At 40.0% G+C, this 26,594-nt stretch overlaps 5 protein-coding genes across 6 annotated transcripts; all 5 read left to right on the forward strand.

Annotated features, from left to right (window-relative positions):
- The first annotated feature begins 751 nt into the window (after window positions 1-751).
- rgs18 (regulator of G protein signaling 18) lies at window positions 752-5,519 on the forward strand. Its single transcript, XM_079284753.1, has 5 exons — window positions 752-896; window positions 1,366-1,470; window positions 1,678-1,739; window positions 2,274-2,440; window positions 4,144-5,519. The coding sequence occupies exons 1-5, from the start codon at window positions 775-777 to the stop codon at window positions 4,396-4,398; spliced, it is 711 nt and encodes a 236-aa protein (XP_079140879.1). The 5' UTR covers window positions 752-774; the 3' UTR covers window positions 4,399-5,519.
- A 4,922-nt stretch (window positions 5,520-10,441) lies between these two features.
- On the forward strand, window positions 10,442-11,450 carry rgs1 (regulator of G protein signaling 1; the record flags this gene model as incomplete). Its single annotated transcript, XM_079285521.1, has 4 exons — window positions 10,442-10,474; window positions 10,681-10,765; window positions 10,843-11,009; window positions 11,274-11,450. The coding sequence occupies 4 exons, from the start codon at window positions 10,442-10,444 to the stop codon at window positions 11,448-11,450; spliced, it is 462 nt and encodes a 153-aa protein (XP_079141647.1).
- A 3,938-nt stretch (window positions 11,451-15,388) lies between these two features.
- Window positions 15,389-17,059, forward strand: LOC306789684 (regulator of G-protein signaling 13-like). Its single transcript, XM_079285763.1, has 5 exons — window positions 15,389-15,527; window positions 15,645-15,704; window positions 15,809-15,870; window positions 15,957-16,123; window positions 16,234-17,059. Exons 1-5 carry the CDS (start codon window positions 15,457-15,459, stop codon window positions 16,417-16,419), a joined length of 546 nt encoding a protein of 181 aa, XP_079141889.1. The 5' UTR covers window positions 15,389-15,456; the 3' UTR covers window positions 16,420-17,059.
- Window positions 17,060-21,872: 4,813 nt separating this feature from the next.
- LOC306789793 (regulator of G-protein signaling 2-like) lies at window positions 21,873-22,781 on the forward strand (the record flags this gene model as incomplete). The annotated part of the gene is made up of 2 exons (XM_079285863.1): window positions 21,873-22,034; window positions 22,368-22,781. The coding sequence occupies 2 exons, from the start codon at window positions 21,873-21,875 to the stop codon at window positions 22,656-22,658; spliced, it is 453 nt and encodes a 150-aa protein (XP_079141989.1). The 3' UTR covers window positions 22,659-22,781.
- A 1,371-nt stretch (window positions 22,782-24,152) lies between these two features.
- Window positions 24,153-26,110, forward strand: LOC306788705 (parafibromin-like). Of its 2 annotated transcripts, none has more exons than XM_079284309.1 (4): window positions 24,153-24,292; window positions 25,018-25,135; window positions 25,224-25,293; window positions 25,475-26,110. In XM_079284309.1, exons 1-4 carry the CDS (start codon window positions 24,162-24,164, stop codon window positions 25,522-25,524), a joined length of 369 nt encoding a protein of 122 aa, XP_079140435.1. In that variant the 5' UTR covers window positions 24,153-24,161; the 3' UTR covers window positions 25,525-26,110. The 2 variants fall into 2 exon arrangements, with proteins under 2 accessions (XP_079140435.1, XP_079140436.1); XM_079284310.1 differs by having other exon boundaries at window positions 25,247-25,293.
- The last annotated feature ends 484 nt before the right edge of the window (window positions 26,111-26,594 follow it).

Raw genomic sequence — 26,594 nt, forward strand, 5'->3', positions numbered from 1 at the left:
GACCTGCTGTTTTTTCTTGCTGTCTAAGATGTTATCTTTGAAGACAGTTTCAGTCTCTCTCTAACACAGACATCACATTTGTCTCCATCTGTCCCAGAACACACCTATTCCCTGTTGCTTTCCAATATGTCACAGTGAGTTTGTCTTTCTCCATTAAGGCTCGGATGTTCTGGAAAGAGCTGGGCCAAGACTATGTGCAGACACATTTTATTATGCATTACATTTCATTCTTTCCATCTCTGCATCCTTGCTGGTGGTGCAAGTGGAATTGTAAAATACGAGTAATAATCTCTTATAATGCCCAAGATCTCACACTTAAAGAATGCATTCATCAACAGCAACAACAAGAGAGAATAAACAGAATCTACAAAAAGTCTGACAACACAAGTTGGTTTTACGTTACCTGGGTTATTAGGTGATAATTGCTTCAGTACAATTTGCTATTGTTCAATTGTGAGATATAACCTCGAGCAAAAACAAACAAACAAACAAACAAAAAAATCGTGAATGATAATTGCCAGCTGTCTTTTTCACTTTTCTAAGAAAACAGTTGACAGGATGTTGAACCCAGGGGGTTTTCTGTATCACCGATGGAGCTGTTAGCAATAAGTGGTGACACCATTACAGGAAGTAGAGCAAGAAGGTATGGGAAATCAAATGTGAAGCGAGCGTGGTTTATAAAAGGCGAGGTGGTTCATCGAGTGATGGGTTAAAAAAAATTCAATAAGCTATTTGTGGCCTGCCGGTTCGCACACCAGATACAGACAAACCAGCATGGAGGCGCTTCTTTTTCTATTTCCTCAATTCAACTCCATGGCCCCAAAGGAGGAAGCGTATTTCAAAATGCTTGGTCCAGAAGACTTGCAGCCACCAAAGATGAAGGACGATAGTAGCAGGTTGGTGTGTGAAACTCGGTTGTTTTTAAATGTTGACTATGTGTTTACTATGTGTGTTGATAGTGTGCTTTACTAAATGTTGCTGTTCGTGTCAGAAATGAGTGAATAGTGCCATCTTCATCACGAGAAGAGATTAAGCAACAGCTTCTTTCTGTATAGAAGTCTTATTGTACTCCAGCAAAAAGTGTGTAGAACAGCTATGTGATGTTTCTGTAGAGTTCATTTGAAAGCCACTACAGCTGACATCATGTAAGGCTGTTTGATTTTTAAAAGCTGTCTCTGCTGCCTTTTTTGACATTTGTTTTGTTCCACAAAGATGTTGTGTAATTTATGACTTGTCTTGTAAGCCACTTTAGAAATGTGTCCATGAGGCGTAATTCTCTTATAAGTTGCTGATTTGGTGAACAATGCCCCAGTTGCACGTACAGACAGTTTGTGGAACTTGATGTATTTCCCTCTTTGTTGGCAGACAGACAGACAAGGAGAGGAAGAGCCGACTAAGCCTTTTTCTCACCAAGTCAGGCTCTCATGAAAACGTCAGTCGCAATAAAAAGACAAATACGACACCCACCAAGTAAGGCAAAATCTATTCCTTTCATATATACGTGCAAAGTTGTGTTTGACAAGTATTCTTCATTTCTGACTTTGGTTTCCAGCCCCCTCGATGACTCATTGCACACTAGAAACTAAACGTGTCACGAGAATCCAAAACATTTCTTGTAGCATCGTTAGGGAAGAGCTGACCTTAACTCTTAATTTTATTATTTATTTATTTTTGCAGCATCTCACCAGCAGCGGCTTTGCAATGGAGCGACTCCTTTGAAGAATTGCTGAAGCACTCAGGTCAGATTAATGCCCAAAACTTCTCAAGAACGTTGAGGCGAATCGCCGTCCAAAACCGTTTATTCAGCTGTCAAACTATTTACTCCTATTTGATGTGCTAGAGGCAATACATAGTTAATGGAGAGAGCAGTGTGAGTTTCACTACATCTTTTAATGTCTTTAGCAGAGATTGTAAAACAGAAACTGGGCAACTTCCTCATAAGCACAAAAGTTGCACTTAGTGCCACATTGAAACTGTGTAAACCACTGTATGTGCTCATTTGGTAATGTTTATAGAGTCAATTCTGTATTATGAAGACCATACTACTGTAATAAGTATATTTAAGTTATTAATTAATTGAATTATTTGTACAGTAATGCCATTAAGGAGAAGTTATGGAGAGTATATGCCTTCTTGATACATCCTGCCACGATCAAATGTAAACTTCGTTTCCCCAACAGGCTCAGATAGTGATTCAGTTTTGAGCAGCAGTTCATCTTTGTATTGTGTCACTGTAACAACAGTGTGTCTTTGTCTCTGTTTCTCTTCATCAGATGGGGTGGAAAGCTTCTCTCAGTTCCTCAGGACAGAGTTCAGTGAGGAAAACATTGAGTTCTGGTTGGCCTGTGAGGAATACAAGACCATTGATTCAGACACGAAGCTGCTGTCCAAAGCCAAATATATTTATACGATTTATATTGATTCAGAGGCCCCTAAAGAGGTATGGCGTGGCATGTTTATTTATCTTACATTGCACAGATGTAATGCTGCATAATAGGCTATACAGTGGAGCTACAAAAGCTCAAACAACTGTTGGAGGTTTGAAATATTATGTCGTTGTATAAAAGGAAAAGTGGGCGAATTCTTAAGCACTGCAGAGTCATGGGCCTGCAGCACGTTGACCTTTATGAACAATGGTTAGGAGCAGCAGCACGCTGAGGTCATGCATATTGTGCATGCACCGCTGCAAACCAGGTCGGGTTATATCTGTGCGAGACAGTTTCAGATTCAAAGGTTTCCATTGCCTTGCAAGGACAATGCGACCCCCATCTGATATGCTTTCGTGGCCTGCAGCAGATCTGACCGTTAAGAGTTTGGTGTCTGGTTTGAGGTTTTGACAATTCCTCTGCAGAAGTGGAGAGAGCATCACCCACACACTTTCCGTCTCACATGAATGTCTGTGTAAAAATGGAACATGCTGCACTAATATGAAAGCGTGTACCAGCTCCAGTGATTTGCAGAGAGATGTAAAAATGTATGTTCAATATTGATGGTGGGAGAGTTGCAGTTTGATACACATGAATATTTTGAGAGTTGTGTTAGTGGTGATTATTTGTATTGCTGTGTAAGAAGCTTCACTGCTGTTGGTCTTTTAAAGAAAAACTCCCAGTTTAAAGACAACTCACAGCCAATCACTAGCATTGTCCTAACCAGTGTTTTTAAACAAACAACTCATTCACAAAAGCAGGCACCAGATAATTAACATTCATATCTGTGACGACATCCGGTCTGGTGTGTGTCAGTGATTGCCGGTGTGAGCTTTCAACTCAAATTGGCTCAGTGCCAACCAAACAGCGAATCTGTCCTTATCAAGTCTCGGTCTTATCTATCACCAAAAAGAGCAGGGTCATTAATAACGCAGAATTTAGCTTTGGCTCACATGATTGGAAAAGAACGATCAAATCCAAGAATGTCAAGTAGATGCTCGTGTCCTCGTGGACAAAGATCCTCTTAAGCGGGTTTGGGGAGAAGAACAAGTATTTAAAAGCATCTTGACAGTTGCAAATGAATGAAATACCATACTTCATATTTGATCCTAAGTGTATATAACTTGCAGATGTTGATTTTCTCCACTGTTCCAAGTCGCTCTTCTTTACACTGCTCTCACCTTGAAGCTTGGGGCTTCCCCCCTTTTTTCTTGTCACCATTAGATGTTTTCTCACCAAATCAACCAGGCCCTTTACGCAGGCCGCAACCTCCGCTTCTGAAAAGTGAAGCCAACGTGAAAGTGCCTTAAACTTGCGTTCTCTCTACTGGCCACTAGGGGATCCAGTCCAAATGTGGTCACTTCACTTCACTGGCTGCAAAAAATCAAGATGGGGATGGCCAAAATCCAATATGGATGGCCAAAATTTTTAACTCAAGACTTCAAATCCACAGCCCACAAAACAATGGCTGACGTCTGGAGGACTACGTCAGCTTCTTATATGCAGTCTATGCCTTTATTTAACCCGTGTTCTGTTATTGTGTTGTTATAAACTTTATTCAAATCCTGGCACAAAACCCTAAAGCAGCCATTCAGAGACATACGTGTGCATCGTTAAATATGGCATTCCTTTAGTATAGATTTCCTGTATGTAGTTGATATGACACATCATTATTCTGCATGGTTTTTCATTATGTTACAATTTCTATTTTACTCAGATCAACATTGACTACAACACCAAGACAGCCATTCAGAAGGTCATAGCACAGCCCACAAAGAGCTGTTTCGAAGCAGCCCAGATGAAAGTCTACAGCCTGATGAAAAAAGACTCCTACCCCAGGTTCCTCCTCTCTGACATTTATCTGCGTCTCACCAGGAGGACAGGCCCGGGGGCCACCATGTTTCGCAGACGGTCACGCTCCTGTGTATTCAACGACAGGGGCGAGGCCACAACTGAACCTTCGGCCTGGTAGTGGTAGGCTAACATTGCAGACTCACTCAGATTTTTGTATAAGGGGGTAATCCGTGATTAGCAGCACGGCTGTTGAAATGCAATGTGTGGTTCGGAGGCTTATAATCCACAGGTTTGCTTCTGCAGTGTGTTATTTTTTTATAACCACTTCCATAATACCATGGCAGCTTGCCAATGATTAACAATTTAAAGAAATAGGTCTAGATTTTGGGGAATACGCTTACCGTATTTGCTTCCATGCAGAGTGTAAATTGAGAAGCTTGATATCTCTCTCCTACCACACAGATGTATCTCCTCGTCATCTTCTTCTTCTAATCTTGGCCAGACAGCGTATAAACGTATTTCCCAAGATATCAAACTTTCAGTACTATACTACACAGCTGGATAACAGCTGACACCATTAGCCTTTTTCGGCCCAAAAGAGTACGTTTAGAACTGTTATGAGGCCACTACGTCAGAGCAGTGTGGTTATCTGAACATAATGGAGACCCTCTGGCCAATCAGAACTGAGTATTCTCTGTGGCCATAAGAGAGTATTCACTTTGCACATGTGGAACAATCTAATCTCCTTCTCTGAGGCACTGCACTGCTTGTGGATTGAACCGTTATTGATGATTTTAAGATTTCCTCAAATCTTGCAAAACTCAAATGTCAATGGGAAGGTTAGGGACAGAATCTCAGCTAAAGTGCCTCCATGCTACTGACAGTATCCATCCAGCCGTACAGGCAGCCACACTGAGCTCACTCTCCTGACTTCAGCGTCATTACACTTCAATTGTTTTGTCTTTCAGTCCAATAGCACCTTATACAACCGTAATACAGTTGATATGGCATGCAGCTAATTTGACCACATCTCATTAAAATGGGCTCGTGATTTTATCCTTCGCATTGTCCAACCCCCTCCAGGCGAACTTGCAGAGCAAGCCTGCAGCCACGGTGACTGCAAAGCACAGACACTTTTTAATAAGGGATATGTATCTCATTTCTGTTTCTGAAATCAAATGTATCCCATTTTCACACACGGAAAATGCATATATGTTATTTGAATACTAATATGACATTATAATAATTATAATTGCTGTTTTTCCGTTTGCTGTCATCCAACATAATTTATGTATTACTATGCTCATATGTGTTGCCTTGCTGTTGTAAAATGTACATACGAAACTCAAATAAACACTTAAGAAGCTGTTTTAATGAGGCCTTTAGTGTCATTAATTCGTGGATGAATGGTCACATCTAAATGTGACAAATGGAGACATCATGTTTGCATATTACACTAATAGTAAAATTGGGATCATGTGTACGTACCTGCCTATCCCAAATTGCTGATAAACGAATAGACCTTATCAACAGCAACCCCTCTAGCACATAATTAGTCATGTTACTGTATATGTACAAGCTATACTTCTTACAAAGACAAATATATATTAATTAGAAACTGTCCCCCTCACCCCCAAACTCTTGAGTATGTACATACATGTGCACAGATTCAAGCTGTGTACACACACATACACACACACACACACACAGAGCTGGTGTATCTCATTAATACAGATGTCAGGGTTTCTAATATAGCCTTTAGAGAGAAGTCCATCTCATCCCAAAATACAGAAATAGAACAACGTTGACTACCTCATAGTTGAGATTAATGAAACACCCATGTAGACAGCGGCATGCGTGTTCTACAGTTCCTGCTGTCCTCTCACATGAATAGTCAGAGAAGAGAGGGAAACGTGACGTTGTACTAACAAAGGTAGGAGCTCAGCTGGCCTGCCAAATTCATCACATTTTAAGATGAGTTGCCCGCTCAGAATTCTGCTGGCAGATTTCTTGTTTCTTTCCCATTGGTATTTAAATGTGTGACTCAGTGTCTGCGCTAAAAGCCTCTGAAATCATCCACAAGGTAAAGATGTATTGTAGGGACGCTGAAGGGAAACAAAAGAGTATAAAGCAGTTTGCCTGGAGATATGAAGCTTGTAAAACAAGACGAATTCCAGCCTGAGAGAAGTTTAAAACAAAAAAGGTTTGTCATAAGGTTTGCTCAAACACATTGGTTTCTTTTAAAATAATCCTTCAATCTTTGCCATAATCTGTCAGTATTTGCACCCATGGGCTTTTTTGAAGTGAAGAAAACCAAATAACAAATAAACCACTGATCTCAAATCATTTTTCTGGCAAACCTTTATAGCACAGGTTCCCATTTTCAAGAACAATTTTGTCTCATCTCAGAAGCTTTTATCTAACTCTATGTGAGCCAAATTTAGTAACAGATATGCTGACTCCCAGTCTCAGATATTGAGTTGTGAAATTGTCCCCTTACAAATCAGTTTGCACTTGATGCTCTTGGTCTGGCAAAGATATTGTCCGACCTAAATAACATATCAGTGCAACGGCAAGCAAAGGGCCAGTTTATGAAAGACTCGAGGTGAAACTTTGTTCCTTCAATTCTAAACCGTACTTCAAATAAAGTTTTAAGTGTTTATGTGGGAGAACAAGAAACAGTTGAAGGCCTGATGGGCGGGTTCTCTTGACGCTAAAAGTGGCGGAATGGTTTTCAATGAATAGGAACCATGGTTCCTCTGAAGAATCTTTGCAGTCTGATGGGTAATTATCCTTCAACGCAATTCTGTGACAAAAACGAGTGTGTCATCGGCATTGGACTGATAAAGCATGCTGAAGAAAATGAACAAAAGTTTCACTGAGTCTTTTCACTGAGGTGGAGTAGATGCTTGGCCTCGAGTTGTTCTATGGTTAGTCTGGCTTCATATATTATTTAAGGTCAGTCAGACATTGGAAGACATGTACTGCTGAGAGTGTGAGACATAAAAAAGAAAGAAAGAAAAGAAGGTCTCTTCGGGATCCCTGCTGCTCACTGTTTTCACTATATTACAAATTACAAAATCAGCCTACTATCACCTGAAGAATATATCAAGGATTAGAGGACTTATGTCTCAACAGGATTTGGAAAAACTTGTCCACGCATTTATCTTCAGCAGACTGGACTACTGCAACGGTGTGTTTACAGGTCTCTGTAAAAAGTCCGTCAGAAAGTTGCAGCTGATTCAGAACGCTGCAGCTCGAGTCCTCACTAAGACCAGGAGGGTGGACCACATCACTCCAGTTCTGAGGTCTTTGCACTGGCTTCCTGTCCAACACAGAATTGACTTTAAAATCCTGCTGTTGGTTTACAAAGCACTGAATGGTTTAGGGCCAAAATACATCTCTGATCTGCTGCTACCTTATGAACCATCCCGACCCCTCAGGTCGTCTGGGACCGGTCTACTTTCTGTTCCCAGAGTCAGAACTAAACATGGAGAAGCAGCGTTCAGTTTTTCTGCTCCACATATCTGGAACAAAGTCCCAGAAAGCTGCAGGTCTGCTGAGACCCTCAGCTCATTTAAATCAAGATTGAAGACTTTTCTGTTTGCTGCTGCCTTTAATTGAACCACATTCAATGAATATATTAATCAATTTCCTGCATTTCTGCATTTTACGACTGCATTTTATTTCTTACACTGTTTTTTTTATGTTTTAATGCAATGAATGTTCTTAATTGTTTTTAAATCTAATTTTCTTTTGCCTTATGTTTTGATGCTTTTAATGGTTTTATGTGAAGCACTTTGAATTACCTTGTTGTTGAAATGTGCTATACAAATAAACTTGCCTTGCCTTGCCTTATACAAGTCAAGAGAGGGAGATGAGACACTTTCTAAATAAATGAACGGCATGCTTACTGATTTACTTTCAGAGGTTTGAAAGCTAATTCATGTTCATCATTCAATTACAGAGAGAGGTGGACACTTAATGCGATTGTAAAATAGAGATACGGGGCCTGGAGATGACGAGAGTGCCACCCTGTGTGCGGTGAAAATATTCCAACTTGGTACCAAGTGAATTGCTTTATCACTAGTGAAACTCAGCAAATTTCATTTTATAATGTTAGAATGAAAGGAAATCAGTGTTCTTTTACAACATGAGCCATGTCAGGGCTGTGTTGAGTCCCTTATGTCCTTGGATGGTAACACTGACTGCTCAGAATGAATTTTGAGTTCAAAAACATGGATACTCTACATTGAGCGCTCAAAGAAAACACTCACCATTAAAGTCCTTGTATCTTTCCTGGCGGTTCCTTTTTTGAAAAACAAATTCCTCTATTTGGAGTGTCTACACACATGCAAATAGGGGCAGCCTGGGTGTTTTCCATCACCTGTTGTGATTTACATCCTTGGTTTGTTTGGGTCCATCACATCCCTACAGCGGTCAGGACAGGTCAGGACAGGTTAAAATGCACCGGATATACTTTTGAAGATATATGTAGTGCGATTCACTGTTCACATACACCAAACAGATCCAAAAGAGCGGAGGACAGTCCTCCACATACAACTCATGAGTAATGATATTCTCTGAGGCTGGGAAGTGGCAAGTCAGAAATATCTCTTGTGTTGATCTGTCTCAAATCCCACGAACATGTAATCACACAGAATGTCTCTGCTCTTCGCAACATTCTGCTTTATCTTTGTAAAGTACTTTAGTAAATACTAAAAAGTCTAAATCAAACATCCATGGATGGAAGTTTAAACACAAAAGACATTGTGAACACAACTGCTGACTCATGTTGCAGCAGTAGTTAATCACCCTGCTGAGAATATGTGGAGTGAAAAACGTATTCAATTCTTTACCTGGTGTTCTGTACCTGGTGTTAGTCATGTTAGCGGCGCTTCTCTGGCAATGTTCCTCTGTCAGTCAGTTGGTCTGCCCTGAACCTTTGCACGTACATTCATGTTCCTCAGAGGATGAATCCCACTGACTTCGGGGATCCCCTGACTTTTTCTGTCCAGTAGGTTTGCATTTTTTGTTGTTTTTTGTGGTCTTGACTGGATAGGCATGACATTTTGTACAGATGTTCATGAGCCCCAGAGGATGAATCCCAATGACTGTGTTGATCGTCTGACTGCTACGAGCAGGTCACAGTTTTAATGTGACCTGTGAAATATCATCAGATAGATGGGGTGCATTCTGTACATGACTTTGGTGATCCCCTGACTTTTCCTCGAGCACAGCCATGAGATTAACATTTAATGATTTTCTGTGAAACGTCTACCGGATGGATTGCTATGAAATTTGTAACTGACATTAATGTTCCCCTCAGGATGAATTGTAATAACCCTCAACATTTTATCACACATCATGACTTTTCTGTATTCCAAAGCCAGTGCAGATTTGAAGAGCTTGACGAGTCTATGAACATGCAAAACCTCGGTCCAAATCAAAACCTTTCTGTTTCAAGGGCTGCTGATTACCTGCATCAACTGAGCTATGAGGCACATTGATAAATCAGTGCGCTTTTGCGCCCTTGATGAATAAGTAACACTGCAGATATGCAAATGGAAGGATGACGAGAGTTTTCCTGAATCGTGAATTTGTTTGTGGCAATTTGTTTATGGTCAGGATCTTTCCCCGGAGTTTCCTGACCATTGCTCATTGCTGTAGTTAAATCTTGTTCTGACTTTGACATGTCGTACTCCACCACAGCAGGCAATTATGTTACCATATTCCTGATTATACTCGTAAAAATATAGTTCTTACTGCTGATTGAAACATATTCTGTAATTTATAATTAATTTGTTTAAATGATCTTAATCCAATTAAGTTTATATGGATATAAACGAGCTGCCACCCTCATATTGTCACATCCATGTTAATGATGACTGTTCATGGACAACAGGTGCGGTCAACTTAAATCCCAGCTGAGCTCTCTCCTCCTCCAGGTGCGACAGACACGGAAGGGTGCCATGTCTCTCCCAACAACAACTTTGCATACAGATTTCCATATATTCCATTCATGTTGGGTGGGGGTCATTTAGATTTGTTCAGTCACTTGACTCCCTCCTTTCCAAAGAATCACAACCTCATCTTCAGTCTGGCAGGATCTTATCTCTGTCTCCCTTTGTAGAGGACGAGGAGATGGCGATAAAGTGAGTTACTGCACATTTGATTATTGGGCCTTTACAATTTTCAGCAGGCAACACCTTACAGCAGCCATGTGGAAAACACCAAGGAGGTTTTCACTCACTGTAAGTCTCACTTTGCATTGTGCTTTTATTTCTGATGGGGCTTATAGTGATGTGAGGTTGCTGTCAGATGCTTAAATGCACCGACAGTCATCTTTGAACATAACGTACGATAAATGACTTGACCTGCCAGTGTGGTTTGCAGTTGGTGTGTGCTGTGGAGTTCACAGATAACTGGGCTAGTGATGGATCTTGATGCTCTTTTCAAGGGTAGATTGTGTTGCTTTCCCAAGGATCCACTGGAGGATGTTGAGACTTGGAGTGAGTCTGTGGACAAAGTCCTCAGTTGTAAAGGTGAGAGTCTCCTTTGATTGCAGCATGTATTTGATTGTATGTATTGCTACATGCTTACTTTCGTCTGTGATTTCCAGCCGGACAGATAGCTTTCCGGGAGTTTCTGAAGTCCGAGTACAGCGAGGAGAACATACTGTTTTGGCTCGACTGTGAGGAGTATAAAAAAATCAAGACGACGCCAGAGATGATCTCCTCTGCCAACAGGATCTACTCAGAGTTTGTCCAAACAGAAGCGCCCAGACAGGTAAGACAAGCTGGATTTCTTTTTTTTTAGGAATTCAAATTTTCTAAAAAGATGATCATTTATCATGATCTCAATTTAGCAGGCCTATAGTGATATAGTGACTGTTGTAAGGTAGTGCATTTTACTGTGGTGAAACTTCAGAAAGTTACTTTAAGTGCACACAAGTTGTCCCCCCCCCCCCCCCTCCCCCCCTCAGAACATTAGAGTGAATGATGATGAAAATAGTTGCTGAGACGCCCTCTGGGCAACATTGTTTGATTCCAGATCAACATAGATTGTGGTACCAGAGAAAACATAACAAAGAACATCTCCCAGCCTTCGCTGACTTCGTTTGATTCGGCACAGAAGCTCATCTACAGTCTGATGACCAGGGATAGCTACCCGCGCTTCCTAAAATCTGGCATCTATCAGGGACTCCTGAGGAGAACTAATTCAAGGTGACTGTTTTAAAAAAGGACAGCCTCTCAGATGCAGGCTCGCAAAATCTTTTCACCAACATTTCAGTGTAGATAACAGTTTCTTTCGCCGTACAATCAAGATCCCAAGTCTATTAGAAATAGCTTTTCTCAATCTGTGTGTTTCAGTAGACAGTTTGTGGCTGGTATTATACGTGATCTCTTTTAATTATGTCATGGTGAAAAGAAAATGAAAAAAAAAATCTTTAAAGAGACTGTGCACGTGATTCTTCTATTATCTATTTTCTCTCCTCCACCCCATGAGGTTAATAATAAAACGATTCCCTTTATTGTAAGTATTATTGACACTTAATTGATTATGCAAATATGAACCCTAATATGCTCTCAGAAATTCAACTTTCACATGCAAATAAATATGTGAGTTTATTGTTAAACATTTGTCTCGGTTTTGTGTTTTCTTGTTCTAGATTGGATATATCTTAAAAACGAAATAGTTGTTTGGCCTTTGGGTGTGGTCTTTTTGAATGATGCCAATCACCCTTCGTCTGTGTTCTGTAATCCAGTCATTGGTCAAAAAATACACCAGATGGCAACAGAGTCCTTCAAGCAGCCTCATTCAGTAAACAAGAAGACACATCAACAACAACAACAAAAAGAAAAAAACGCTTCCTCTCTCACTCTCTGTTTGGTGTATTTCCACAACATCTCAGTTGCGTTAGAAGGAGTTTGTACATTGTGAAGAGGAACTGTGTAAATCATCTATGTCTCAAATTTGCCGGACACAGGGGCGTGGATGGGAGGGCACTTTTGTGGTCAATTCAGTTGGAGTTCATTCAACATGAAAAAGTATCTTAGAGGATTCAAACCACAACTTTGAATCTGATGTGATGGAAAAAAAATCCTCTCTAACTAAACTCATTGTCATTTCTGTTAATCTCCCCCTCAAAGGAAGATTAGTGTCATGCAGAGTATTAGACAGTATTTGCTATTTTATCACTTTGGTTTTTGCCTTGTCATGTCTAGCGAGGACATGGTGGATTTTACAGTCTTATGTGTTCTATGCAAAACTCTTCCATGTAAAAAGCATGCAAATACAAAAGAGCATAACAAAGCAGGATCTCCACACTGAGACATGGCGTTCAGATCCACAAAAGAAAGTCATCTCCGCATATAGGACTTAAATTAAAAGGACGTGATACATTAAAATTCTACAGTGACAATGTTCCCTTTTTCATGTCCAATCTTAACGTGTTTATTGTCTGATTCGTTTTTTTTGTGTTTGGAAAGTGGAAGTAGGCACATCGTGGTTTCTCCACCTGACTGCAGGGTGCTAGACGAACATTTTGTTCTGCTCGTGTTGGTGGCATTGAATGTGCGAAGGATTCATTCAAAGAGCTTTTGTCATACAACCCACTTTGACTTGTGCAGACAGCTCACCGCAGCTTCCTCTCGTTTAAACAACTCTTGTTGCACTCACCTGTTGTGGGTGGGTGGGTGAAGGGTTAAGTTCATGCTGTAAAAAGAGTGCGTTTGACAAACCGCATGTTTAATCTACACTTGTTAATATGAAGCAATGTGTAGCCCAGCAAAACTACAGTCGATAATGCAGGAAGTGAAGAAGACATGATAGCAACTGAGCAAAGTTATAATCCAGAGTGACAGCAGTTGATGGAGGAAACTCACAGACGAGTGCTGCAACCGATAAAAGAAAATGTCTGAGATAACAGTTTATGTCACAAGCCTTCAGCTGCCTTCGAACACAAAACATTTCCTGTCACGCAAACTAACATGAACATAGACAATGTGACTAAACAGTACTTACTTGTGGTTCAAAAGCAAACCATTACGTTTACTTTGAAACTTGACTTGATATGTTTTCAGGTACATTTTATGTCAAACTTGCAAGTTTGACATAAAATGTACCTGCAAAACAAACAAAAGCAGTCCAATACAATGAGGAGGACATTGAAATAAGATATAGGTAGATCAGTTGGATAAAGTAGAATTATAGGTTATAACACAAAGTTTTAAACGAATGACAAATTGTCGGCTATGCTGTAGAAATACATTTTCTGAAGAAACCTAAAGTCCTCATGGACATTCATGGTCCCCAGAGAATGAACTCTAAAGACGTTGGTTCCCAAACAGTTCGTATGATATCTTACAAAGCAGATTTCCTACAAAGGTCCCGGTAAGGTGATGGTGATCGCTGAAGAGTTTCAGTAATCTGATTTTGTCAAATGTAGTGAAAAGTACTCAACTCAATTAGTTACATTAAATTAATCTCCATGCGATGTAAGGAAAGTCTCCAGGTTTTTTTCAGGGATAAACGCACGAGGATGCTTTTATATACAGCATCGACACGACTGGGTGTATTGGAACATGTTTGCTAAAAATGTATTCCGCATCACATATGAGGATCAGGAACTTACAGGATGTATACGGTTATGAGAAAAATTCTATAACGAAACTGCTGACGGTGTATTTCTTAATAACTGAGGACAAGCTGAGTTCTGCGACGAGCTGTAAAACCAGACTGGAAGTTTTTAATAATAAGGCAACAAGGTTGTCATAAAGAAGCAGCAGTCCAAAAACGTTCCTATGCTTACATCATTGGTAGTGAATAAGAGGAGAAGGGGAACTGGAAAAAGGTCAGATCATGTTCTCTTTTCAAGACTTTAAAAAGCCATGGGAATGTCCGGATGACAGGTGAAAGCTTTTGTTTTGACAAACTTCCTGTCAACATAACAGGAAGTGAATGAAACATCCTTCAGTGACACGGCTCACAAACACTGAGGGAGGATTGAGGATGTTTTATTCAATGATGTTTACAAACTGGTTATAGGTTTCAGTCTTGTCTAAAATGGAAACACTGCGGCGGCTTAGTTGCATGCCACATAAACACAGTGTCTCTGGTTTGGCAAGACCCAAAATACACGCTAGTAAGAACTGCATGTTGAAGTAATAAATTACATTGAGCAACAAACATGGATATTAAATATACTAAACAATTCAGTCATTACTAAACAGGGTCGGTTACACCAGCTGAGAGATTTCTGAAACCAAAGAACGAACTGAGTTTAATTTAATTGCACCGTGATTGTTTCTAAACAGGATAAGGGTAAATATGTGTTAAATCATCACTGTCAAAAAAAGGAAAACAGTCTTAAGCCACTGGCTCAGTAATGTCAGTTATAGAGCATTATCTAGCTTAAAGGGACAGTTCACCACAACATGAAACTGCTCACAACAAGGCCTGTGGATTATCTTGCAAAACCGGGTCACAATTTCTGGAAAGAGACATTGCTGTTGGGTTTTTCAAATGTATTTTTCTTTTTGTGCTTTGAGCACCACAGGTGAGTGCCATATAACACGGCCGATGCCTCAAAACTGTGTCTCACACACTAAAACAATCCATGATGAATAGCACTACAGGTAAGTAGAATAACATGTATTTTAGATGTTTGGTTCAACTCTCTAAGTTAACAAAGTGAACTGGTTAAAGGAATAGTTTGACTATCCACCAACCAAACGCTCGTGGTTATACCAGGCCGAGTAAGGCTGTAGCAGCAAAACCCCTCGCTGTGTTGAACTGAGCGAGCATGCATTTTATTGTTTATCAGTTTTCATTTGTAAAGGGAAGATTGTTTCCAAAGCCTGAAAGCGTGGCACTGGTTCTCGAGGCAGACTGGAACAGAGACGAAAGCATTTGCCTATCTGCTGCTGAATTTTCCACTGCCCCATTTGCATGCCCAGACTTTAAAATAAACACGATGCAGGTCTAAGCACACTACACACAGGCTACAGTTGCGTTCCGTGCAGGTTTGCGTCACACCCCCCAACTTCCTCTTTTTCTGTGGTTAGTTCAGCATGATGTTGTGACGCTATACTCAACAACCTCATTTCAGACTTCTGCTGTACATATGTATAAGTTGACACCAGCGGATTCATCTAACAGACACAGTCACACATCTCACATCTCTCGAAGAGCAGCCCAACACACAGTCACACACGTACAACGCATTGTTGCCATGCCGAGTCTCGATACATCAGCACCACGGGAGCTGCAGAACCTCAACATGGACACTGATAACAAGAAGAGGTAAATATTTTATCACAATTATCTACTTTTTTTTTTGTGTCATTGCTGATAAGCCTTTTTGGTCGAAGAACAACACGCCAGTAAATAAGCCTGGTTGATTTGTGTTTGGTTAACCAGGGCAGGAAACCTGAAGTCTCGGCTGCAGCGTAGATCGTCTCAAGCCGCTAACACTGAGGGGTAAGTGGAAGGGGTAAAGGACATTTCTCCAGTGGGAAATAAAGATCTGAAATGTTGGCATGTATTGTTGCTCATGTGAGTGACAGCGCACCCCTGTTTTGCAGGCTTTGTTATGAGGAGATGTCCCAGTGGTCACACTCACTGGAGAGCCTTCTATCATCCAAATGTAAGTTACGTACAGTCCCGTTGTCAGGTTTCACAGTCAGTATTCTTCCTCATTGCTGACTAACTCACTTTTCATTTTCTGTTTAGACGGCATGAAGATATTCCAGGCTTTCTTGAAGTCAGAGTTCAGTGATGAAAACATTGAGTTTTGGCTGGTGTGTGAGGACTATAAGAAGATCAAGTCTTCCTTCAGGATGTCCTCCAGGGCCAAAAAGATCTTCAAACGCTATATTCAAGCTGAGGCTCCCAGAGAAGTAAGCACAGAGTTTTTTTATATTGCAGAGAGATTTACTTTATTTTCGCAAGACGTAACACCCCTGTTGCTACTTTTTAATTGTCCTCATTATTATTCCTCTGCTTCCAGATCAACATTGATCACAAGACCAGAGAGCTGATCAGGCGGAACATGAAGACGCCCACCGTCGTGTGCTTCGACGATGCCCGGAGGATTGTCTACGGGCTAATGGAGAGGGACTCCTACCCACGTTTCCTCAGGTCTGACATCTATCAGGCTCTACTGGACTCCACATCAGAATCAGTTAAGATGTAAAGAAAGCAGATACCACAGACATTATGTTTGTAGAAGCTGTACTGTGAAGCTGAGCCTAATGCGGGGCTACCTGAGAGAAGCTGTGTGTTTGCTTGTCTTGGCTACCATGCCTTCCTTCTGAGGCGGAGATGACATGCGTCGGGGTTGGCCACGGCCTCATATGACTGTGTTAGAAAGGAGAAGTCAACTTTCTTGCAAAAAAAAAAGCTGAAGACGGTTTGTTCACAACCAGCTGGTACAATGAGAAGGGACGGATAGAGGCCAGAAATGGTTACTGCCGTACATTTTCAGAAGTGATAACCGCTGTGAAGCACAGGACTTCCCAGAGATGCCGCAATTATGTAGTGAAAATAGAAGGGACTTTCTGTACGAGATGCCAGGAAGTGTATGTGGTGCAACCAACACCCTCCACCCAAGATACCAGTGCTCGAGCTAAAGATTGCACACCATCTTAGGTTCATTGTTATCTCACTAAAGCAATAGAAAAGTATGCTATCAAGATGTGTATTTTTATGCACAGTGTTTTGAATTAAAACATTTTTACATTCTGACAACAATACTGAAATGACTGATATGTTACAATTATAATAATTTGTGTTAAGCTATATGTATTCCACAGTTTGTGAGAATGTTATGTGAATGGGAATATTGAGGTGAATTTGTACATATTTGATAATAAACTATATATATTTGCTTTTAAATCTACACAAAACGAATTACTTTAAACCTGCAGTGCCACATTGACTAATGTCTGTTCATCGCACATAAACAGACACAAACAAGGTCAGGTTCCCATGAAGCTTTCGATACACGTCTCCTGGAGAATCCGCGAAGCAACTTAGTCACCAATTCATTCACATGTCATTCATTCATCTCCTCATTGTGAGAATATTTACTGAGTCGTCAGCAGCACACCAGAATTATTCCTCATGTTCTCTGCAATACTAAGCAGTGTGTATTTAGAGTCCAAACTTTAAGGAATAGTTTGACATTTTGGGAAAAATGCTTTTTTGTTTCCTTGAGTTCGTCCATGTTGAGAGTATTATCAATCTTCTCATTATTTTGCATCAGATTGTCTCTGCTTCTCATCACACGGTAAGTTTACAACGAGTGAAATACCATTCAGTTAACTTTAGTGTTGAACACCATTTCTCTCACATTTCACAATTTGAAGGGTTAATTAGGACCTCATTGAGAAAGGTTGTTGCATAATGCTTCCACCTACGTAGCCAGATGCGTGATTGTCCATTGTTGCTTTTGAATGTCTTCCAAGCACATTCTGCAGTTCATTCATGCCTTTCTTTTAACTTTCAGTCTTTCATTTATGGGTATGAAAATCAGACCTCATCCTCAGAAACTGTTCTTAGTTTCAAAACTGAAACTGGATTATGTTACAAAAGAAACAAAAGGGAAGTTCATGTATCACTCTGTTAAAGGTTACAGAAATAAGGGAGAAGTGTTAAGACCCAAATTCTCAGCCACATCCTCATTTATTAATGTCACTTGTTAATTCTTGCATTTGTGCAAGCGCACACACACTGAGGCGGATGACCATAGACAAGTAATAATGCCTCTGAAGCTATTTCATGCTTTTAGAGAGCAATAGACAGCAAATTGTCAGTGTAAAACGGTCATTTTGTGGTTTTTGCCAAAAGGGCTTTCAGCAGGATGAGAACATCCTTTTTATTTCTCACAGGTCGTTGGTGTTTTTTCACTCGGATGCAGCTGAGGCGGTAAACTGTCACAGATGAATCACTGCCCGACGAGTCATCCTTTCCTCATTTGCAATGCTCTGTTTATTAGTAACAAGATGATGCAACAGTATAGATATGACGGTGAGAAGCTATAGAAGACCAAGAATATGAGGTCCCATCTGAGAGACAGGATATTTGAGTTGTCACGCACTGTATGACAAGAATCTACAAATCGCTATGCATGTGAAACTTTCAGGATATCCACTAAAGATACCACTCAGTCAGTGAGACTGTCGGTTTAGCTGCCCTGTGTGTCATGAGACAGAAGTCATCCTTTTGCAACCACATGGGCGGTGTGCAGCAGGTCACTGGATTACTGTGTGATGTTGCTCAACCAGTTCAACAAAGGACGCTTTGTTTCAGGTCTGTTTCAGAGGAAGGTGAAACATTTTCCAATGTGGAAATGTTCAGCATGATGAAAATTGACTTCAGTCAAACATGTCAAATTAAAACAGAATCATTTTTAGGATTTGAAGACATCTAGACTCACAGTCTACAGCCACGCTAGCTTCTCTGTGAGGCTGTAGCTTGGTGAACTATCCTTCACCAGCATGCTAACATGCTCACAATGACGATGGTCACCCTCTCATAGCGTGCTAACCTCGAGCTAATTAGCACTAAACACCAGGTACAGCTGAGGCTGATCATAATATCATACGTTTTGTGGGTTCATCTGATTTTATTAGATTTTAAAAACCAGAGTAGGCTTATTCGACAAATAAAAGGTTTGACCGGATGGTGGCTCTAAATGAAAAGTTAATGGATCACCAAAGTTTTCATAATTCATCCTGTGGGGGACATTAACATCTGTGCCAAACTTGATGACAACCCGTAGAGTATTTCACGATAAAATCAATCAATTGACGGTTATTTGTGACATATCAAACACAGTACAATATTCAGTGAAATGTGTTTGTGCCTAGAAGCAATTAACAAATAGTAAAAAAATAGAAGAAAATAATATAGAAGAAAATAACAACAATGGAAAGGGAATGAGTGTCCGAAAATGTAAACATAATGGCAGGAGGGTGGATTATGTTCATGAGTTCTAAATTATATTTAGTGAGTTTCGGATGTGAACGTCGGTGGTTCAGTACATGTACGCCTGAGGGAAGAAACTCCTCCTCACCCTCTCTGTTTTTGCCTTCAGGCAGCGTAGTGTCCCTCGTTGGTCTTAAATCTATCTCATCTATCCCAGCATGCATCAGTTGGAAGATGTGGAAACAGCCATAGCACACACACACACACACACACACACACACACACACACACACAAAGAGTCTCCAGTCCGCGCAACCTGCAGGTGTTCATACTGTGAAAGAACACTAAAGCACACAGGGAAAAACTACTTGACCATGCATGTTAACATTAATTTTAAAATGTTAAACCCAACGATATAGATCCACCCATTAATCACCACCCTGTGAATTTCAAATTCATTTTTGTAAAAATGTTTTCCAACTTGATTCTGTCTGCTGGAGTTGTATTAAGTAAAACTACTATGTGATTAAAAGTATACCACCATGACCACAATGCTCAATGCATATCATGCAAATCAAGGCTCTATGTTTATATCTACAGCATAGAGTGGAAGAAGAACACAGTTGAATATGCTGCAAACCTACTGAATCATTTGTGAGTGAGGCTACAACCGCTTAAAATGATGATGGTGATGATCAAATATCCTGTTGACGCACTCTGAGTTTCATTCATGTGTCAAACGGTAACAGTTGTTGCATATTGTGGTCCCCTGTGGCCTAAATAGGTGTGATGGAACTGGTTTAATGTAGGACATGCGGTGTAACACCCATCCTAAGCAGAACTAGATCACTATTCTGTTTTGCTTCTCTGCTCTGCTCTGTGTTTACACAGCTTCCTTAGCAATGCTTTAATGATGAATCATGTGTGCTTAAAAATATGGCCATAGAGTCTCATCCTAAAAGTTGTAAAGTCAAATGATTAGGAGGGTGAGATCATTTAACATGTTTCCAATAGAGTTTCACTTTTTGGAGATATTCTATTGAAACAAAGACATTTGTTTTTAAACCAGGATAAGTATATAAGCAGGGTTTTCAGGGGATAAAAAGACAAATTATGGTGTCTGTAAGTGGTATCAAGTAAAATATGTAAATTTTCTTTTTGGAACATCATATTTTCTTGTTTTGAGACAAAAAAAAACGTTACTTAATTCAACTGCTTTTTCCAATGTATATATTGTTTTATTGATTCAAGAGGAGCAGATAAAATGATGATAAATGTTTTTGCTTCATTTAGTGAGTTATGTAATACAGTGGTTTGAAGCTTTGTGCCAGTGGGAGAAAAACGTTTGAGTCCTGATTATGATTCATGATTGAGAAGAGAATCATGAGATGATTTCTAATAATCTTGAGTATGTAATATGTCATGATTATGATATGAGATGAGTCGTAATTATGGGATATTTTTGAGTAGCTATTAATTAGGATTTATTATCTCATAGTTATTAGATTCAGTGACGTGGGGTCGCAAGTGCTTTAGTGGTAACTTTAAAGTGAGTATTCGAGTAGTATTTCACACATCATACATTACAACATAGGCCTCAATACTGATGTAAGTAAGTAAGATTTATTCATAAAGCGCTTTTCACAGACATTAGTCACAAAGTGCTAAACAGGAGTGGAATTACGAGCATAAATAACACAAAGTGACCATATAAGGGTCAAAAATGTACATTTAAAAAGACACAAAAAACTGAAAGTAATTAAAACATGGCTTAAAAGCAGGCCTAGGACATGAGTTTTAAACAAACGCCAGTCTGAGCAGGTACGTCTTGAGCTGATTTTGGAATGAATTCACGGAATCAGCACAACGTAGGGGTGCAGACGGAGCCTTCCACAGCCAAGAGGTCATGAGTTGCTGACCGGATAGGGGAGGTTGTTACTGATCTGTTCTAGCTGCTACTGATGTTGATCTATCAGATCCAACTTGATTAAATGTGGGTCCAATGTTTGCATGATTTCTCTGTTGATTGTGTTGGAACAGGCTCACTGCTGTCGACATAAGTGTTATCACACTAACTGTATTCGGCACCACATAACACCATGCAGTGGATTTATTTTACTCACATTCAAAGTGCAGATTATAATAACTTTACAGGTCACTTTTGGATGTATGTATGAAGCAGGTCTTTGCTCTCACAGCTATACTTCCTGTTCGACACAGCGCAGTCTGGTCCTGCAATCCGCATGCATCAAGTCCGTGGCAGGTTCAGGTTCAGTGTCATCGAAACCCTTTTTTGGTTTGGGTGTTTTTTGTAGTTTCTCTTTCACTATGACGGTCTGTTCAACAGTGCATGTTCACATTCTATTTACTGCAAAGTACACATTCATTCACTGATTGTGAAAAAACAGAAGAATACACATGATGGATACATGTGTCCGAACAAAGTGACAGGTGGAATTGGAGGCAGAAAAAAAAGAGGAAGTTATTGTCACTTTCAGATTCTGACACAGAGCTGTGGCTATTGTTGCTTAACAGTTAAAGCGGCAGTTTTTTTTGGTATTTTGAACTTGATGCAGCTGTTGGGATAACGATCTTTCAGGCTGTTGGGATAGCAATGTTGGTCTTTCAATTCACCACTTTGGTCAAGATTGAAACATACCACGAAATGATTTTCCATGAAATGTTGTGACATTCATTTTGACCAGACGATGTGTCCTAATGACTTTATTTTGGGACTTTCTGAAATCAGAGTTTTGTGAGGAAAATCTGGACTTCTGGCTCGCCTGTCAAGAGTTCAAAACCTCTGATCGTCCGGAGGAGCTAACACTGAGAGCAGCAAGTATTTATGAAGAGTTCATCGGTCCTGAGTCTCCCAGAGAGGTAACTCAAACTGAATAATGACTGGCAGCAAAATATGCTCAGACCCAAATATATGCAAAGCATAAGGAAAACACTATTTGATTTACGTATAAATATTCTGTGTATATTGTAAAAGTGACAAGAATTGCAATTTTCTAGAAAAGGTTCAAGAAGTTAAAGTGCAAAACAAGCTGACCTTAATCATTTACTGTAAACCATATCAACATAGTTACTTTCCGACCGTAGTAGTGATGCAGGCGGCTGCACACACTGTGCAATCTTGTACTGCACAATACATTTCAACATTGAAACAGCATATTGAGTTATTTTAACATGTGTTTTTTATCTTTCCAGGTGAACTTAGATTTATACACAAGAGAGATCATCAGACGGAGTCTTCAGCAACCAAGTCCATCATGTTTTGTTGTGGCACAGAGGAAAATCTTCAGCCTAATGGAGAACTGCTCCTTCCCACGCTTCACTCAGTCCGAGCAATACAAAGTCCTGCTTGCTACAGCTGCTAAGCAGAGGGGCCTTCCGAAGCACAGAAAGGCCTTGAAGATAAGGCGCACCGGAGATCTAATGCAGCATGATTCAAAACCAATCAGCCTGCAGTGTGAGCTGTATCTCTTGCACAAGGACTGACGCCATGCATGTTGATGGTGTTCAGTGGACGCAGGCTCAGGAACTGCTTTTGAGAGAAGCTGTGCTGGCACTTCCCCTCCCCTTAAAACGTTACCTCAACGACACAATGTCTGACAACACTGAAAGCAGTAACAGTGCGATTGACACACTGCAGGCGGTGCCACCTCGTGCACCAAATGTTAGACTGTGTTTTAACATTTTGGGGCTCTTTGCTGAGACAGACAAAGTCTAGAATGTAAATATTTCCGGTTTTATACGAGTGAAATGCACAACTGTTGTGTATTTTGTGATTTTGCACTGAAACAATATTTAATAAAGTTTGAGTGAATTTGCCCTGTATGCATCATGAGTCAATGTAAGCTTTCATTTTTAGTAAATTCATACAAATTGTGCAACTTTTTTATTTATTTATGAAGTGAGCAAAACAACTACCTGTGTTTTCATTAAAAATGTATCCTGTGTCCTTACACTTGATGTGCTACTGCCACCCAGTGGTGACTGGGAAAACTTCCATACATACATAATAATACATTTGGGCTATTGGGTTCAGAATTTGCAGAAAACAAGTTATCGCGTTTGTGATTTAAATTGTGGTTTGTTTGAAAACACATGGCTAAAATAAGGCTAAAAGGAAGAACTGCTACCTTCCCGGCAATAAAATAAAATGAATGTACTTTTGTAAAACATGTAACTATGGAGATTTCTTCAAAGACTGAATAAACACACTGTTTGCAGTTAGGGACTAATTCATTTTGGAGAAATCCAAGCAAACAACCACAGCGGTGCTTCTTGTTTTAGTCGACACTAATTGCTGACAACATTCACTCATTCATTCTGGTGCAATTGACTGAATAAAGAGGAATACATTCCTGACCATGTTACTGTGAATAATGTTTGTCCACACATACCGATACTGTCAGTTTCAATGATGAGACAATGTCCACTGTCTGGCCAAAGGTCAAAATGCTATAAAGCTAAACTATTTGTATTATTTGACCGTTAACACAACGATTGTAGTTGAAAGTCTGGCACAAGAGATAGTTATTAGGAAGTATGGTAGATCACAAATGTTTCACCACCATGATTAACTTCTGTTACATCCATTGTGCTTAACATGCAAGTACCTGAATGTAGTGGCAATGTAAACCCCGAATAAACAATGAGCTGCTCTTCAAAGACTGTTGTTTTTCTATCTTCCTGAAAATGAACATGTTTTTTTGTGACCGATAGTGTCCATACTGTGGTAGTATCCTTGAGCCAGGCACTGGGGCTCTACCAGTACTGTGTTTGCCAGTGTCAACAAACCATCTAATTAATATCAAGAGTTACATTTATCAACGTCGGATGTTTTTTTTCGACCTGGCAAACATGGAGAAAAAAATGTGTCTCCTGACAGCTTTGACAAGCGGTCTAAAAAGTTGTAAACAGATCAGGCATCTTGCGAGGCCACATGGTGTTGATAACTGGGGGCCTTGCAAACACACCACATCAAGACAAGTGAAGATGGCGGATGTGCTGAGTGTTCTCCGTCAGTATAACATCCAGAAAAAGGAAATCGTCGTTGAAGGAGATGAAGTTATATTTGGAGAGTTCTCCTGGCCGAAAAATGTGAAGACCAACTACATAATCTGCGGGTATGTCAGCGCCAAACTATCTCTGAATCGCGCCTGAAGGCCCGCTGCTGAAGCTCAGCAGTGCCGTGCGGTGCTGCTGGTAACGGTGGAAGGCTCGCTAGCTGGATGCTAAGATGCTAACCTAACTCGGCTCCTCGCGGTTGTACTTAAAACTTTTTAAGCACTCTTTAAATACTTTGGCGTAATACGTATGTATTCTATCCTAAACCACGAGGCATATTTCCTATTATATATACATTACAATTTGTAAATATTTAAAAACTTAAATGTGTTCATGAGAGATGTGCTGCTAGCTACGCGTACTGTAATGTGATGCTAACTACTCGTTACCAGTCCTTGAGTTGTGTTCCCGATAAGTCAGGGGTCCAGTCGTGACTAAAAGCAGCTTTGTTTACCGAGTTAAAAAGCTAACGTTGGTCATGTAACGCTGTGAATGAGGTTGCAGAAGGATTAACGTCAGTCAGTAGATTAACGTCAATCAACCGTGTAACTGTTAATAGTTCTGCACTAAGTTTATTTCAGATCCAGTGTTTCGTTACTTTGAGCATGCAACTCAACTTGCTTTATATTTACTTCGTATTACAGACTTGTGCACTTTAGTTTAACTCAAATGTGCAACCTGAAGCAGTCTGTGTTCATTTTAGTCATATGACGTTACTCGATGAAATAACGTTGAGGTTTGAGTGTTTTATTAAAGTTTTCTTTGCTTGTGTTTCTACCCTCAGTTCTGGTAAAGAGGGACAACCCAAAGAGTACTATACTTTGGACTCTATCTTGTTCTTGCTCAACAATGTGCATCTTCCACATCCATCGTATGTGCGAAGAGCTGTGCGAAGAGCTAAAGTAAGTGACTCGTGTAACCACCTCAGTGCCATTATTATATGCATAATTATAAGCGTTTTTGGGTGACATGCTTTTATGTTGTTGATAGACTGAGAAAATCTCTGTTGTCAGACGACCTGATCGAAAACGCTTGCTGTCATACCTCAATGGCGAGAGTTGTAAGTAACACTTGTGCAGGATGTCAAGATTTTCTTTGTATGTCCCTCAACTCATTAATACTCAGTCATGATTTCTTATTTGTGTTGATTGATTAAAACATTGAGCCCTATGATGAGGAGCCTCGCTGTACTTGGTCTAATCGGTAACTTATTAATGCAGTTTATAATGTTTTTTTCACAGCTACATCAACGAGTATTGACAGAAGTGAAATAACAGAACAATACACATGATGGATACATGTGGCCGAACAAAGTGACAGGTGGAATTGGAGGCAGAAAAAAAGAGGAAGTTATTGTCACTTTCAGATTCTGACACAGAGCTGTGGCTATTGTTGCAGTTTTTTTTGGTATTTTGAACTTGATGCAGCTGTTGGGATAACGATCTTTCAGGCTGTTGGGATAGCAATGTTGGTCTTTCAATTCATCACTTTGGTCAAGATTGAAATAGATACCACGAAATGATTTTCCATGAAATGTTGTGACATTCATTTTGACCAGACGATGTGTCCTAATGACTTTTCCTCTCGTGCCCCTCGCAGATTGACATTATGTAACAAGTTTGTAAATGTTCTGCCAGCATTTAGCTCAAAGCAGCGTTGTGCTAAAATATAAGTCTCAGAGCTGCTGGCTGTAACTGTTTTCTTGTTTCTCTTATAGTTATTATTCAATACAGCGATTACTTCCCAAAGGATTCAAAGAAATCAAAATATTTGTCTATTATCGCCCACCTCCATCCCCACTCCCATCTCATCCGCCACCCTAATGTGCAATGTGACCTCCAAATCTGAGTGTATAAAGTTTCCTCATGAATTTTTAATCCTACAAGTTATCGTCTCCGTTTTGTAAAAATCATTAATCATCTTCCATTTTTCTGTCTGTGTTGCAGTTGCTCTCAGCCAATTGTTGGTTTTCTGCTAAAGTGCTGCTCTTTAAATTTTAAAGAGGTACTTCTCAGATTGGTGAGGAAGTAACTGAATTTTAGTTATTTTTGCCCCGAAGTAATTACACTGGCTCTCAAATAGAGTGTGCACTGATGCTATCTGTGATTTACAGGCAGCAACCTCAGGTTCTGAAAAGTGAAGCCGCAGTAAACGCTGAAGTGCCTTAAACTTGCATTATTTCTAATAGCCAGCAGGAGGAGGTGACTCCTCGCGTTGCACTCGTTGTCTTACAACTTTAACCCTTTGACAGTGTTGTTTCACTTCATGAAAGTTTATTGTAATATTTTGGCCGCCTAAAAACAATTAATGGTGAAAGCCAAAACTGCCAATTCGAGGTTAAAACCCAAGGCTTATTAAATG

Source organism: Melanostigma gelatinosum (genome assembly GCF_949748355.1).
Source record: "Melanostigma gelatinosum genome assembly, chromosome: 15".
Classification (NCBI taxonomy): domain Eukaryota; kingdom Metazoa; phylum Chordata; class Actinopteri; order Perciformes; family Zoarcidae; genus Melanostigma; species Melanostigma gelatinosum.

What these genes read in the sequence shown, in the direction of transcription:
- rgs18 (XM_079284753.1), top strand. Translation starts at nt 775, where the DNA reads ATGGAGGCGCTTCTTTTTCTATTTCCTCAATTCAACTCCATGGCCCCA. An exon ending in ACAAATACGACACCCACCAA is followed by an intron (nt 1,471 to 1,677) that starts GTAAGGCAAAAT and finishes TTATTTTTGCAG; the next exon opens with CATCTCACCAGCAGCGGCTT. An exon ending in ATTCAGAGGCCCCTAAAGAG is followed by an intron (nt 2,441 to 4,143) that starts GTATGGCGTGGC and finishes TATTTTACTCAG; the next exon opens with ATCAACATTGACTACAACAC.
- LOC306789684 (XM_079285763.1), top strand. Translation starts at nt 15,457, where the DNA reads ATGCCGAGTCTCGATACATCAGCACCACGGGAGCTGCAGAACCTCAAC. An exon ending in CAAGCCGCTAACACTGAGGG is followed by an intron (nt 15,705 to 15,808) that starts GTAAGTGGAAGG and finishes CCTGTTTTGCAG; the next exon opens with GCTTTGTTATGAGGAGATGT. An exon ending in AAGCTGAGGCTCCCAGAGAA is followed by an intron (nt 16,124 to 16,233) that starts GTAAGCACAGAG and finishes CTCTGCTTCCAG; the next exon opens with ATCAACATTGATCACAAGAC.
- LOC306788705 (XM_079284309.1), top strand. Translation starts at nt 24,162, where the DNA reads ATGGCGGATGTGCTGAGTGTTCTCCGTCAGTATAACATCCAGAAAAAG. An exon ending in ACCAACTACATAATCTGCGG is followed by an intron (nt 24,293 to 25,017) that starts GTATGTCAGCGC and finishes TTCTACCCTCAG; the next exon opens with TTCTGGTAAAGAGGGACAAC. An exon ending in GAGCTGTGCGAAGAGCTAAA is followed by an intron (nt 25,136 to 25,223) that starts GTAAGTGACTCG and finishes TGTTGTTGATAG; the next exon opens with ACTGAGAAAATCTCTGTTGT.